At 42.6% G+C, this 14,936-nt stretch overlaps 1 protein-coding gene across 8 annotated transcripts in view; it reads right to left on the bottom strand.

Annotated features, from left to right (window-relative positions):
- The window catches only part of LOC144682600 (prominin-1-A-like), a 297,236-nt gene that overhangs the window by 131,876 nt on the left and 150,424 nt on the right, over positions 1-14,936 (bottom strand). For all 8 annotated transcript variants that reach the window (XM_078545151.1, XM_078545141.1, XM_078545114.1 and 5 more), the window contains exons 5-7: positions 8,432-8,552; positions 8,268-8,331; positions 4,133-4,222 (exon numbers count right to left, since the gene is read on the bottom strand). In XM_078545151.1, the coding sequence (XP_078401277.1) occupies positions 4,133-4,222; positions 8,268-8,331; positions 8,432-8,552 (275 nt within the window). The remainder of the gene's footprint in view (positions 1-4,132; positions 4,223-8,267; positions 8,332-8,431; positions 8,553-14,936) is intronic.

Here is a 14,936-nt window from a genome sequence, read left to right on the forward strand (position 1 = left end):
GAAGCACTAAAAGGATGAAGGTTCCAAATGCAGATATGCTGAGGCAAGGGCAGGGATAGGCGATATTATTCAGGTGGAAGTAGGCTGTCTTTTTTATGGAGAGGAAATAGTGTCTAAAACTCAGCTCAGGGTAAAATAGGACATTGAGGTTGGAAACAGCCCAAGACTGTCACCAGGAAGGGTGATGCAATCAGTGGCCAGGGTACAGCATTTGTGGCGGAGGCTAAAAACAAATGTCTTCAGTCTTCCCAATGTTGAACTCTAGGGGCAGAATTTTCCCCCCATTGTGGGGGGAAGTTCAGGAGCGGGCACGTGCGGGCTCACCTCCGATCGGCACCCCCGATTGGGGGCGTGCAGCCATTTTACGTGGGCCGGCCAATTAAGTGCTATGCGTTCCCTGTGCGAGCAGTGCGCGGGGGGGGGGGGATTCCCTAAGCCGAGAGTGCGCTCTTTCGCGCATGCACACGGAAGAGCGCACTCATCTCCCTGAGGCGAAGTGCTGGCTCAGGGAGATCGGCTCAACAATAAAAAATCTTAAAAACAGAAAAAAAAAATTTCCCTGACACGTCCCCTCATGTTACGCTGTCAGATGAGTTGGCACATGCCCATCACTTTTGAATACACTTTTATTAAATTTTTAAAAACCTACATGAAACCTCATCCTGCCCGTGGATGAGATTTCATGCTTGTTCCAATGCCCGCCAGAACTCCCAGCCTGCCCGCCAACCTTAAGGTTGGATGGACAGTCCACTAATTACTTTGTCAATGGCCTCAATAGGCCATTGACAGGTTGGCGGGCGCACAGCTGATTCGGCTGAGCCTCCGCCGACCTAAGAATTGAAATGAGGCGGGGTGACGTCAGGAGTTCTACCCAACGTCATCCCCCGTCACTTTACGCATCGGTGAGCAGGCCCCGTCCCCACTCGCTGACCGGGAAATCCTGGTCTAGGAGATTTCAGCACCGTTTCAATGATTGTCCTGGCTAGCTTGGAGAATGGGAGACGAGAGAGTGACATAGTTTGAAGAAATGCCAGCATATTAAGATCTGGCTTCAAAGTGAGGGCAAGTATCTGGTATTTTAGCCTTTTTTTGCAGCAACAAATCATTTGTCCTATGCATGAACTAAATACTGCACACTATTAGAAAAACTTCAAGGCCACGATTTTGCACATGTCGGGCGGGCTCGGCGGGGGCGAGCGGGAGCGGTCCGGAAGCTGACTGCCACCTGCGGTCGGGACCCGAACACGATTTCATGCTGGCAGGCCAATGAAGGCCCACCCAGCGTGAAACACCCGCTGCAGCGCTGCCTGTGTGGGGTGGGGTGGGATGGGAGGGTGAGCCGGGAACTTTATGGATGCGCGCAGGTGTGCGCAGGAAAAGCTCTCTGAGGCACAGAGCTGCATCATGGAGGTGAAAATTTTGAAAAATAAAAAAGGAAGATTTTAAAAATGTAACAACATGTCCGCCCATGTGACTCTGTCGCATGAGCAGAGACATGTTAGAAATTAGTCTGAAAATTTTTTATTTTTCTGAATGGCGAATCGAAACCTCATACTGCCTGTGGATGAGGTTTAGCAAAAAATCCAAAGGCTGCTTGGCCTTATCACCTGCCCACCGACCGTAAGGTTGGACGGGCAGTGAAAAATTTAATTCAATTAGATCTTTAGTGGCCTTAATAGGCCTGTTAGGCGTGCAAGAGTCGGCAGCGCGCCCGCTGACTGAAATATCGCGCGTCATTTTATGCTCGTTCGGGTCGGTCGCACACCTGCCCAACGAGCAGAAAATTCTGCCCCAAGAGTTGCTTTTAACACCCAAGAAGCTATTTTTCTGAATTGATTACTTAATTTAGAAGAAACAATATTCAATTGATAGCAAAGCTTCCAATTAAATATTTTTAAAAACTATTTTGTGGAGCAGCGGTATGTATTGTGATTGTTGTGTCAGAAGCTGCAGAAATCATTTACTGTACTGATCCCAGGAAAATAAACTGAAATGTGGAGTACTGACTCTTCATCTCTAGATGGCCCTCTATTTGCACATCCTTGAACATGAAACGTTTGGGGCTACAACACGAGACAGTAAAAAATAAAACACAAAACTTTAATGTTTTGGGACTGAACTTCTGGATCATTTCTCAAGTATTTTTGATACATTCTTCAATTGTAATGAACTGAACACAATTCTGCTCAGTTTACTTCAGTTTCATCTGCTTTGTAATTGGTTATCCTGAATTCTCGTTATTTTTAGACCTTTGGAGAACCATTCTTGAATAGCAGCAGTGATTCAATATTCAAAAGATCAATACAATTAATAATAATCTTTATAATAACATTAGAAAGCAATTTTAAAAGGAACTAAACCTGAAATTTCAATGATGGATTTTGTGCAGACAAATAATTTCCAAGCAGGTGATTTAAATATATTTCTAGTCAAGGGGTAAAATCCAGGGTAAAACCAACTACGACAATTAAGTGTGGATTCAAACCAATGGACAGAAAATAACAAAAGACCAAAAACACACAAGTGCACAAGACTTCACACATTTGAAGTTGACGTTACCTTTGATAGCCCTTTCCACTGTGACTTCAAGGCAAGAAAAAAAAAATGAAGCAAAGATAGATAACAATGGAAAGCAAAGTAGAGTAGTAGCAGGAATAGGGTTCATCTATGCCGAAGAATTTTTGGCTGTCCTAGATTTTCCAGCCAGTTTTGCACCCCAAATACTATGATTCAGTTTGAGTAAGACAAGCAATATTACAATGCTTAAACAAATTAGAGAAAAGCACATCCTGTCAAGTGTGATACTGGCCCATATGGACCAGTAAAATCCCAGAGTCAGCTAATCCCAACCAAAACAACATCATGGGGGAAATCAAATCAGTTGGCAATTCCTTCACCAATCACTCTTTGCAATCTCAATTGGAAAGTGTACACACTGGGCAAGGACTGGCTTGGGATCAACTGCAACATTCTCCTCGCCTCCTCCCTGTTTTAATAGATTGACAATACACACCATCTATGAAACAATGGCAAGTTGAGCTTGCTATCCAAGGTTAATGCTGGTTATGGAACAATACAGCAGCACCATAAGCCACTGCCTTTAGGAGGTGAAAAAATGCATTAGCGAATGAGTGAAATTCAGGTCATAGATGTTGGCAGCTCATTTTCACAGCTTCATTACAGAAATTTTGGTCCTAAGTTTTCAGCAGAGGTCACTTTCCACACAAAAAGGACATCTTTTTATTTGCAGTTCTCTGACTGCCAGGGGTCACTGTTAGGATACCCAGATAAATTTCAACACTGTGCATGTCATTTAAAAACAAAACATTTACAGACTGTTACATTCATTTTAAAGAAATAAAAAATAAATTTCAAGCTTTTACTTTAAATGCACTTTGACTCCTTGGCCTCCCAAACCAACAAGCCCCTGGTGGTTCAATCTCATGCTCTTTTCTTGAACACCCATTTCTTCAACTGATATGCTACATTTGCTAGATAATATTATGATTGAAATAAATTTTACCATCTCCCAAAACTACACTAAACCCAATAATTTTTAAAATTTGGAGAGTCCATAGTAATTGATGGAAAATTATAGCAGAGATACTTTAATTTTCTATACTCATTTACAACATTAAATGCTTAAATCTTGCTAACTCAAGTTAACTGTACAAAATTCATCCATTGTATATTCAACTAAAATATAAATATGCATGTTCCTTTTAATGAAAAACTATCCAAGAAACCACAGTTGAATTTTCTTGAAAAAAATGTTTTATCCTGTATTGTAGCTCCACTTGTAAAGCAATGAGTTGGCATCACCTCTTCCTGGAGTTGTGTATCCTGCAGAAGTGCTGCTAGTGGAATAGTAAAAATTGTCTCATTCATAGCTATTTTTGGTCTTATTCCTCTTTTTCTACTTAGTTTAATAACTAGCTCCCCATCACAATCGCCTATGCATTATTCTACTTTCCAATATCCTATTCCACATCACATGTTAACCAGCTAAGCACTGGATGTTTTCTGCACCTTTCCAAATATGCATATTTTTCATATATTGCTAACAAAACCTTTTGTAAATCATTAACAGAAATTACAATTAGAATGTTTGAACTAATTGTACACAACGCACCTCTGGCCATATTGAAGGAATCGTCCAGTGCTGGGATTACATACTTTCCAAAGCGTGCCTTAACTCTGCCACCAAGTATACTCCCAATATCTGCATAAGAAGAAGTTGCATCATATTGTTCAGTGAAATGCAATTATACTCTAATAACTTATCTGTAAATCCGAAAATGTTAAAGATTACAGATGCTTGCCATTCATTTCTCATATACTTACAGAAACTCCCTTGGCAAGTCAGATAAGTTCTTTCATTGTACAAGAAGCTCCTGGTTTATAATACATGACAGACATAGTAAATGTGTGATTCAGTGAAAACACCAGTTGGTATCGTATTGTACGAAACAACAATTTGCACTTATACAGTGCCTTTATCAAAGAAGAACATCTGAAAGCAGTTCAAGAGGAAGGAAGGGGCAGGTATTGTGGGGAATTGAAAGAGGTGGCCAAAGGTTTAGTTGGAAAGGTGCTTTGCGAGGAAGAGTTTAATGGTAGGATAGAAGTAGCGGTTTCAGGAAAGAGATTACACTGATAAAGCCAAGGTACTTGAAGACTCCACCACCAGCAGTGGGGCAAAGGAAGTAAAGGATGCACGGCAGGCCAGTGCCAAAGGACGCATGAGAATATAAGACTCTGGATTTCAGAGGTAAAGTGGAGTACTTGCGAAACAATTTGTAGATGAGATGTTACATCAGGAGACTTGGGGTCAGGTGAACCAAGGACAAAAAGGGTGACAAATATGCAGAACTTAAGTGTAGATAAGGAAGCATCTGGTGAAGTTATGCTCAAGCTTGAGTTTACAAGTTGGAGGTCAGGAGATTGGTGAAGTGGACACTGCAGCAAAGAGTCTAGATAAAAGCACATGAATTAAAGTTAGCCTGCAGTAGATGATGCTGTTATGAGGGTGGAATTCAGTGGTCTGGATGATGGATGGTATATGAAGTTGAAGCTCAGCTCTGTCATGTAGGATATTGAAGTCTTTCACAGCCTGAGTGGGAAGCCAGGAGGAGGGTGCAGGCATGTTGCGTTTTAGCAAAGGACACAACTATGCCTTCAACTTCCAATGTTCAATTTGGCAAAATCCATGCTCATCTATTTAAGTGGTAAATAACAAGAGTTGTGCACCAAATGTACTCAATTTTGTGGCCTTCAGACTTTAGACTTCAAAACTGAAAAATGTACTGAAGACAGCAGAGATTAGAAATACGTAATTTATTGACGGCATTGAAGGCAGAAGAGGGGAAATTACAGATCAACAGCATTAATGATGTAGTGATTGATGGAGTGCGAGATTAGAGGGAGGTGAGTGTTTAAAAATAAGGTGGTGGGGTAGTCTGCTCCCCCTTCCCTACAAAGATGGCAAATGGGAGGAGCACTAAAGTAGACTTGTATCTATGGGGCTAGAGAGACTAGAGTAAAAATCAGCTCAGGTTCCCATTTCTGATTTCCAATACCTGTGCAAACGTTTTTGTGTGTAAAATTTAAGGAACAAGATAATTCAGGGTCAGTTGTGATGCCAACCCTGTATGACAATCATGTGGCACTGCATTCTAAGCTCATTTAGCAAGAAACCAGGGACTGTCAGTATCTGAGGAAATGCATCCCAAGTTAAGTTACTGCCTTCAAGGTGATTCTGAGGTCGTAAAAGCTACTACATGAATGCAGGTATTTCTATTTATCTCATGACTGCATATAGGATGTTGCTGTGTTTCCCTACATTACAACAGTCAACACACTTCAAATGCAAGCTGGTCTTCTAGTAAGATTTATTTAATCATTTAGAATGAGTTATTATTCAACTTTAATGTAGAAATTGTTTTAACATGTTACATCCTCTCCCCTTTTTCAAACAATAGAGTATAACTCAGAAATGGTATTTTTCACACATAATCTCAAAGAAAGAAAACCATAGGGCTGACGTGCCATCATTTTCTGTTTGGTTTCAAATTTACAACTTTTTTAATGCTTCTTGTAAACTGCTCTTAAATTAGCGTGGCACCACATACATAGCATGATGCAATATCAACAGACCTCATGGGGAAGATAGATAAATGTTCCAAGCCAGTGCAGGAATGATTCCTCTCATTTTGCTTATTGCAGGAAATATACTGTCATGTCCCAGTATATTATAAGCTTTCAGTCAAGACACACACAGACTATTCAAATGGCCATTGCAAATCATGTGGCCTTTGGCCTTTGAGTTTCTGACAGTCCCAAGTCTCAACTGAATATTTAATTAAGTATGGACATTCACAGCCATCCAGGGAATTCACACCCCTCTTTTTTAAGGATGAATCAACACAAAAGGACTATAGAATTCCATGACTCCCTGTTTCACCCTGGACAAAAGGGCAAATCGAAATTCAATGGGCTGGATTTTACTGGCCCCCCCCCGCCAGACAAATTTTCGGCAGGGGGAGGTGGGAAGAAAAATTCAAGGAGCGCCCAGCTCACTGCATTCCCACCTACCCCTGAGCTGTTCCCCCATAATATGTTAAGTGGACGGGCACAGAAGTTGGCAGCCGACCCGCCATTTTTAAATAATTAATGGTCAATTGAGCTTGTTACCAAGCCAACTGATTGGCATATTACTCTGCCCCTGCCATAATACAGTTGACATAGGTAGGCAGGCAAGAGTGGCTGTCTGTTTTTTGAGCCCAAGTTGAAAAAAAAAAGGGAAATGGGGGGGCACTTCATTCAGGGTTGCCCTGTGCACATCAGGGGCACCCCCCCGCAAGATGTTACCCCATTTTGTTCCTTCTCACCTACCCTCCACCCCCATTGCCCCTCACTCTAGGCTGCCTGATCCCTCCCCGCCCAAAAAGGCCGGATTTACCTAGCTCCCGCGCCATCTTTTCTTCTTTGTGGGCCTGCTTGCAATACAGTAGTGTCTCTGATCGAGTTCCATTGTTGCTGTTATTGCTAGAGCTGCTGGCTAATCAGATTAGCAGCTCTTGAGGGTGGGACTTCCTCCCACTGAGGGGCATCATTTAGCCTGCTGGCAGCACGTTATGGCTGTGGAGTGGGATTTTATCAAGTAAAATCCAGCCCAATATGTGAAAGATGGATGTGAATGGGTCCTATCAACCTTCCAATGTATTATGATGGTTTCCGTCATCCAACCTAGACTATGTGAATCTCAAGGTTTCAAACAACAACACAGAATGATTGGAATCAACATATATGCCACCCTATGTTTGGAAAAAGGACTTTGAACTTGTGGAAGTCACATGATGACGGAACCATTTTTGTTGTATGCTTTTTAAGTCAGCAAGAAGCTGCTTGCAGTCACAGAGTTCGATGGCTTTCTGATGGAACTAACTGAAAGTGATCCAAACAGCCAAGGTAATGAACAGCAGTACCTTGAAAGTGGGAGATACTAACAGAGAGGATTCCCTCTAACCTGTCCAAGTTCACCTGACAACTAACCTCCTAGAAATTCCACTACAAGAAGCTTCACAGCCTGCTGGGAATCTTTGACTTTACACATCTCTCTCTTCAACTTCAAAGCATCAAAACCATCCAAGAAACCACAGGCCTGCCTCGTGGGAGCGTAAATATGAAATTGAGGTAATTATAACCTGTAACAGTATTTAACCTTCATCTGTATCTATTCTTTGTGTGAGAGAGTGTGTGTGATGCATTGCGTTTAATTCAGGGTAAGCATGTGAGAATAAATAGCCTCTTTATTTTTAAACTCACAGAAGCTAGCTGCTGGAATTATTTAATTACATTACGCACGCTGAAGGCAAGCAAACACATACCCCTTACATATAAAACATACTGACAAAAGCAAAAACGCAAATGCTGTCCATGGCAGAATCCTTGAACTCTTGTTTACATTTTCTTTGCCATATCAAATCCAGTATCAAAAAAGTGAACTTGAAATTTGGAGGCAAAAACATTTCTTATTTTATGGGGTTCAGCAAACGACCTTTCTTGTGAGTGACCCTAGCAGTTGCATCAATTACAACTAAAACTATTGGAAAGAACAAAAGGTTCAAGATAACTAATATGCAAACTCCCTTTGAAGGGATCTTGTTTTATTCCTTCGGTTTAAGGCATGTTAAGAATTGAGATGGGTAATGCTCCATAAAACAGAAGGTTATCTGAAACAGAACTAAACAAAAAAGATTACTTACTGTTAATATCAGAGAGTGCTTTGTTCTGAGCAATGTCATATTGCTGTGTGATGTAATTTAATTGCTGAAATAAAAAAACAATCAATTACTTGCTATTCTGCAAATTATATCCCATCACAAACTCTTAAAATCTTCATTCTGTATGTAGCTGAAATCTTCCTTACAGTTGGTGTGTAATTGACCAAAGCACGTAGGTCTTGGAAGTTGTTGTTGACCAGCTTCTTAACTCCTTTAATTTGGTTGGTGAGGTTTTGGTTAGCAGCAAACATACATAGTGTTCCAGCCCTGTTTTTTGTATTTAAAAAAAAAGTTATTTGAAGGAGAAGCAACAAACTAAGTGCACTTAAATGAGGTTATTAGGCAAAATCAGTAATAAGTCATTTATCTGACAAAGTATTAATGCAACTAAATCTGTGGAAAAGAATTTGATTTTGAACTTTACCAACATGGATCACGTTGACAAAAGATCATATTGAACTACTGAACCAAGAATCTTTTCACGATTCTATTATTGTTACCCTCAAAATTTATTCGTTTTGAACACACCTTCCCTCCCAATTAACATACTGAACAGCAGAAAACTTAAACCTCAATTACATATGGTCCCTCAAAACAGTCTTAAAATCTGGTAAGACAGAGAAATCCCATATCAAGGCAAGGGCAATTACTCTCAAAATATTTGTGCTGTTTATTGCCATAAAATAAAATAACCAGTTCCAAGCAAGATTAGCAACATATAAAGATGCCGCGAGAAGTGGTCAATGCTATTGTGGTAAACATTGGACTGGATTTTGCAAGGGGGTGGTGATGGGGGTGTGGGGGGGTGCAGGGGGGTGGGGGTTGGGGAGAAAAACAGCATACTGCTCAGCCCCTTCGCCCCTGACTAAAGTACAATAGTCCGCCCCGCAGCAATAACTTGCTGCAGGCGGCAATAACAAGGAAAGCATTGGACTTCCACCCCTTACTGGGAGGAAGTCCCACCCTCAGGAGCTGCCAGCCAATCTGATTGGCCAACAGATCTTGCAGCCCCGACAGCAACAAAGCTCACCACTGGGCGCTGCTGGAACTGCAAGCAGGCCCAAGACGAAGGCCCTAGTGGATCCCGGACTCAGATATGGCAGGGGTATCCAGGCAGGGAGGGATGTGACATCCTGGGCCGTCAGGGCAGAAGGAAGATGGGCTACTTTGTTCAGGGGGTGCCCCTGATGTGCAAAGATAGTGCCCCCCTTCCATTCCCCCTTTATAAAAACTTTGTTTTGAGTGAGCTGCCCACTTCCGCCTGCCTGCCCATGCCAACATTTTTATAGCATGGGCAGTGTAATATTGGGGCTAATTGGCTAGCAAACAAGCTCAATCGACCCTTAATTATTTATTTACATGTGGCAACCAGGCTGTGATTTTGGTGCATACCCACATTCCCCCGCTTCGCCCCACCCCATATTATGGGAGACTGCTCAGGGTAGGCACCCCTCGGTTTTTACAAGCCCCCCACTGAAAACCTGGTGCGGGGGCGGGGGGGCATAAAATCCAGCCCAATGTTTCTATAAACTGCTACATCTACACCAGATATGGAATATAAATTCAAGTGACCAACAGTGTGATTGAAGACAATTAATGCTCACTGATATACAAAACAAAAGTTTTTAATTTCAGCGAGAAAACCTTTGAAGCTGTAATAACTATTTTGATTGGAGAAAACAAATTATTTCATTTATTTTAATTCTATTCTAAAAAGATACCTAACAATCTTATAAAACCCAGAGCAGTAGTTGGATTTTATGACAAAGCAGCGCAGGACAGTTTTTAGAGACGAACAACAAGGGCAGGGTTTTCAGCTCAGCGTTTGGGCGCGCAACCGATACGCCTGAGCATGCAATAGCGTGCGATGACGTCAGGCAAGCACCCCGATGTCGTCGCGCACTGGTGCAATATTTTGGTCGGTGAGCACACTCTAGAGTCAGCAGCACGTTGGCCGACAATTAACAGGCCTATTAAGGCCCTTAAGTTGGAAATTAAGTTGAATTTTTTGCTGCCCGTCCAACATTACGGTTAGCAGGCAAGCAAATAGGCCAGGCAACAGGATGAGGTTTCTCTAATTAAATAAAATTTTTAAAAAATGTTTAGGCAGGATTTTCATAAGCACCATGTAAAGGCATGTGACTCTGCTGTGCGGACATTTTTTCTGGATTTTTAGCATTTTTAATTTTTCAAAATCTTCAGCTCCCTGAGACAGCTCTATGCCTTCAGGGAGCTTTCAGTGAGCACACCCCAGCAAATGCGCAAACTTCAGCGCTCGCTCTCCTCCCGCCCCCACCCCCGCAGCGCTGAGGATCTCAGCGCACGTTAATTGGCCAGCAACGTGAAATCGCGATCAGGGCCCGATCACGGGCAGCGGACCATTTCGCAGCCACTCCTGGGCCCACCCACCGTGTCCGCCTGATGAGGGGAAAATCCAATAATACAATATTAAGTTTTGACAACAGTATAATTTTCATGTATAGAATGAACCAGTTTCATTTTAATTCCAGTGTGTTGCACATTGGCAGCAACAGACACACTTAGAAACACAACTAGGCCCATGGGGAGAATTTTCTGAATGTCGGGAGGGCCAGTCGGGAGCGGGCGCAGAGCCTATCGCCACCCGCGATTGGCTCTGCACCACCATTTTACATGGGCGGGCAAATTAAGGCCCACTCAGCATGATGCACGTCCAGTAGCGCTCAGTGCTATCTGTGCAGGCGGCGGGAGGAGGGAGAGTCATGCGCGCGAAAGAATGCAGAAATCTCCCTGAGTTGCCTGAGGGAGATTAAGTACATATTGAAATTTTTTAATAAAGAAAGATAAAAATGATTTACATGTCACCTCATGTGAAAGTGTCACATGAGCATGGACATGTTTGTCAATTTAGCAGAATTTATTTATTGATTTTATTAAACCTTCAGGAAACCTCATTTCGCCCGTGGATGAGGTTTCCTGAAAAACGCAAAGGCCGCTTGGGCTCTTCGCCTGCTGCCTGCCTTAAGGTTGAATGGGCAACGTTGATAACTACTTTAATTGTTTTTTTTTTAATGACCTTAATAGGCCGTTGACAGTTCAGCAGGCTTGCAGCCGCCTTCAGTGCGTGCCAGCCGAATGTAATATCAAATGATGCGCTGACATCAGGGCGCATGCCCGATGTCACCGCGTGTCATTTTACATGTCGGCCCACCCGCCCTCCCACCCCTGCATGCCAATGTCAAAATTCTGGAACATGTGTTATTGATGTAATTTGCTAGTTTTACCAACAGTACTCAGTAATAGCTACAAGGATTTACAGACTGCTAAAAAGTACAAATCAATATACAGAATAGGTAATATTTAAATGTCTTCAATTCTGATTTTTTTTTTGTTAAAAAAGCTAGCCTGTATATCTGTAAATATTTAAATATAAATACCCAGTTTTTAAACTTGGAGTGGGTTTCTTCCTCACCCCCACCCTCCCAAAGACAGGAGCCATCCACTTCCCACTTGGCACAGGAGATATATCATTGTGTTACATTCCCCGCCACACACTCCAAGCATCGTGGTCAAAAATCCTACCCCAGTCATAGATTGCTAAATTGAGTTGAACAAATGCCAAATCTAAAGGTCAGTTTTGAAAGTATAACTTACTATTTGGTACTATGCTCAAACTTGGTGTCAAGTGCAAATAACCAGACTTTGAAGCACATAAGACTGTGTTAAACCAAATGGCCAATGCACAAATTGGCAGCAATGAAGAATTATCCATTGCTATCTCAGCCTTAGCAACAAGTATGAAATTGGCTCGATGGTTAACACTATTTGGTGTGGCACGATCTCACACAGGTCAGAAAATCTCCTACCTATCTGTGTTTTGTACTTAAGTAATCTAAATAGCAAGTGTGGGTTAATTACAACTGGCTTTGTTCTATCAGCCTAGGGCTAGGGAGGCAATAGGAACAATAAGATTAAAGGTAGAATTTTCCCCCCTGTTGGGGGGGTTGTGCGGGGGCAGACACAGAGCCAATCGGCACCCGTGATCGTGTGCGCGCCATCATTTTACATGGGCGGGCCAATGAGACGCACACTGGGAAGCGCTGTGCGCTCCCTGTGCAGCAGGGATGGTGGGGGGGGGGGTTCCCTGAGTCGAGAGTGCACTCTTTCGCGAATGAGTGCAAAAGAGCACAGAAATCTCCGAGGCACCTCTGTGCCTCAAGGAGATTAGTTTCACTTATGAAACATTGATTAAAGGTAAACAAAAATTTTAAGGACATGTCCCCTCATGTGAAACTGTCACATAAGCTGGGACATGTCCATTCATTTTATTAAAAACTTTTAAAACACTTCAAAAACGCTCATGAAACCTTATCCTGCCCATGGACGAGGTTCCATGAAAAACGCGAAGGCCGCCTGGGATACTCGCCTGCCCGACAACCTTAAGATTGGACGGGCAGCTCAGTTTATTAGTTTAATTGATATTTAAATGGCCTTAATAAGCCATTGACAGTTCAGCGGGCACACAGCCGACTCAGCTGCGCGCCCGCCGAACTGAAAATCTAAGTGACACACGGTGACGTCGGGACACACACCCATTGTCACCGCGCGTCATTTTATGCCTGGCGAGCGGGGGCAGGGCCTGCTCGCCGAGCCGAAGATTCTGTCCTGCAATGAGTGGTACTTCCCATAACTTTTCCATCTTTACAATAGACACACATATTTATATATGTACCAAATATAGCTGTAAATATACATGTCATTGCCACTTTACTGTCACTTCACACTTTTAAACAATGGAGAAAGTGAACCACTATAATTTCAGCTGTTGTGCCTGTTATAATGACAAAGGCACCTATTACTCATAAGGAATTGTGCAAACACATTGTGGGTTCATTTATTAATTCTAGGTACATGTGAACATATATACATGGATAGAATGCTTGAAGACATCTGAGCTGTAGAACTGCATATACATGTTCTGCTCCAGGCTGAAGTGAAACTGAGGCTAGATCAGATGATACACTTCCCCTAAAGTGATAGCATGCTGCTATCCCTTAAAAGGCATATTACAACATGCCCCTTTCTTTTAAAAGATACTTTCCCCCCTTCCAACAAATTATAACTATTTACAATACATGTTCATATTTAATTACCACTACATAAGTGTGTAGGACTGGTGAATCTATGAGTCTCTAAGGTGTAGAAGTAATCTACAGGTACGCACAGATCTTGTAATGGTAACCTTGTCTGGAAGTGTCTTTACTTGCTCACAGTGATCTGCGGGATTGTCATTAATGGATGTTGTTCCTGGTTGCATGTGGGATCTTGTCCTAAATGCAACAGGACTACATGGTGGTTGAGGAGCATGAATGAATCTGATTTGTCCTCAGTTATGCTTCACTGTGCACCTTTTGTGTGTAATGGCTTCATAGGACCTTAGTTCTGAACAAATCCTAGTCACCATGGTTGGCTCCAACATACCATCGGTGGGATCCGGGATGCAAACCTGTTTTCCCAACTGTAAACTCCGCAATTTTGTACCCGCATTTTTATCGTGCATGTTGGTCATCTTCTCTTGCACTTTTCTAGTCCAATCTATGCCCTTGCGTGTGATGAAATTGTTGAAGAATATCAGATCACAAAGATTGTGATATGATGACCTGCTTGCCTTTAAAAATGACTCCCCAGGAGATGCCTAGCTTGTCTTGATAAAGCCAAAACGACTTATGTTAGTGGACCTGCTGAATTGAATCAGGCCATCCTTCAATGATGGTTTTCCACAGTTTCTGCCGTTTCTTCTTGTAGCTGCTGGCATTTGTGTTACGCAAAATAAACCAGATCAATTGATGGACATGATCAACTGAAACTGCCAATTTTGTCAAAACATTCTGGGTATTTCAATATTATCACACAAATCACCGAATCTTTACAGTGCAGAACCATCAAGTCTGCACTGGCTCGCTGAAAAAGCATTCTACCTAATCCCACTCCCCTGCCTTATCCCCGTAACCTTGCACATTATTTTTTTTCAGATAGCAATCCAATTCCCTTTTGAATACCTCGATTGAACCTGCCTCCACCACCCTTTCAAGAAGTTTGTTTCAGACTGCAGCCCGCTCTGGGTGAAAAAATTTTTCCTCACATCACTTCTGCTCCTTTTGCCCATTATTTTAAATCTGTGTCCTTTAGTTCTTGATGTACACTCGAGGGGGAACAGTTTCTCACTATTTACCCTGTCCACACCCCTCAGGATCTTGAATACCTCTATCAAGTCTCCACTTGGCCTTCTTTTCTCCAAGGAAAACAGAGCCAATCTTTCCAATCTATCCTCATAGCTACAGTTGTTTGTCCCTGGAAACACCCTTGTGAATCTCCTCTGTACTCTCCCCAGTGCCTTCACATCCTTCCTCAGCTATGGTGCCCAGTACTGGGTACAGTACTCCACATGAGGCCTAACTAGTGCCTTATACAAGTTTAACATGACCTCCTTACTCTAATACTCAATGCCCCTATTAATAAAACCTAAGATACCACATGCTTTATTAATAGAGTCATAGGGCAGGATCTTTAGGTCAGTGAGCGGGGGGGGGGGGGGGGGGGGGGGGGGGGCCGCTTGCCGATGTGTAAAATGATGCGGGATGACATCGGGCGGAACACCCGACATCACCCCGC

Source organism: Cetorhinus maximus, chromosome 1 (genome assembly GCF_964194155.1).
Source record: "Cetorhinus maximus chromosome 1, sCetMax3.hap1.1, whole genome shotgun sequence".
Lineage (NCBI taxonomy): Eukaryota > Metazoa > Chordata > Chondrichthyes > Lamniformes > Cetorhinidae > Cetorhinus > Cetorhinus maximus.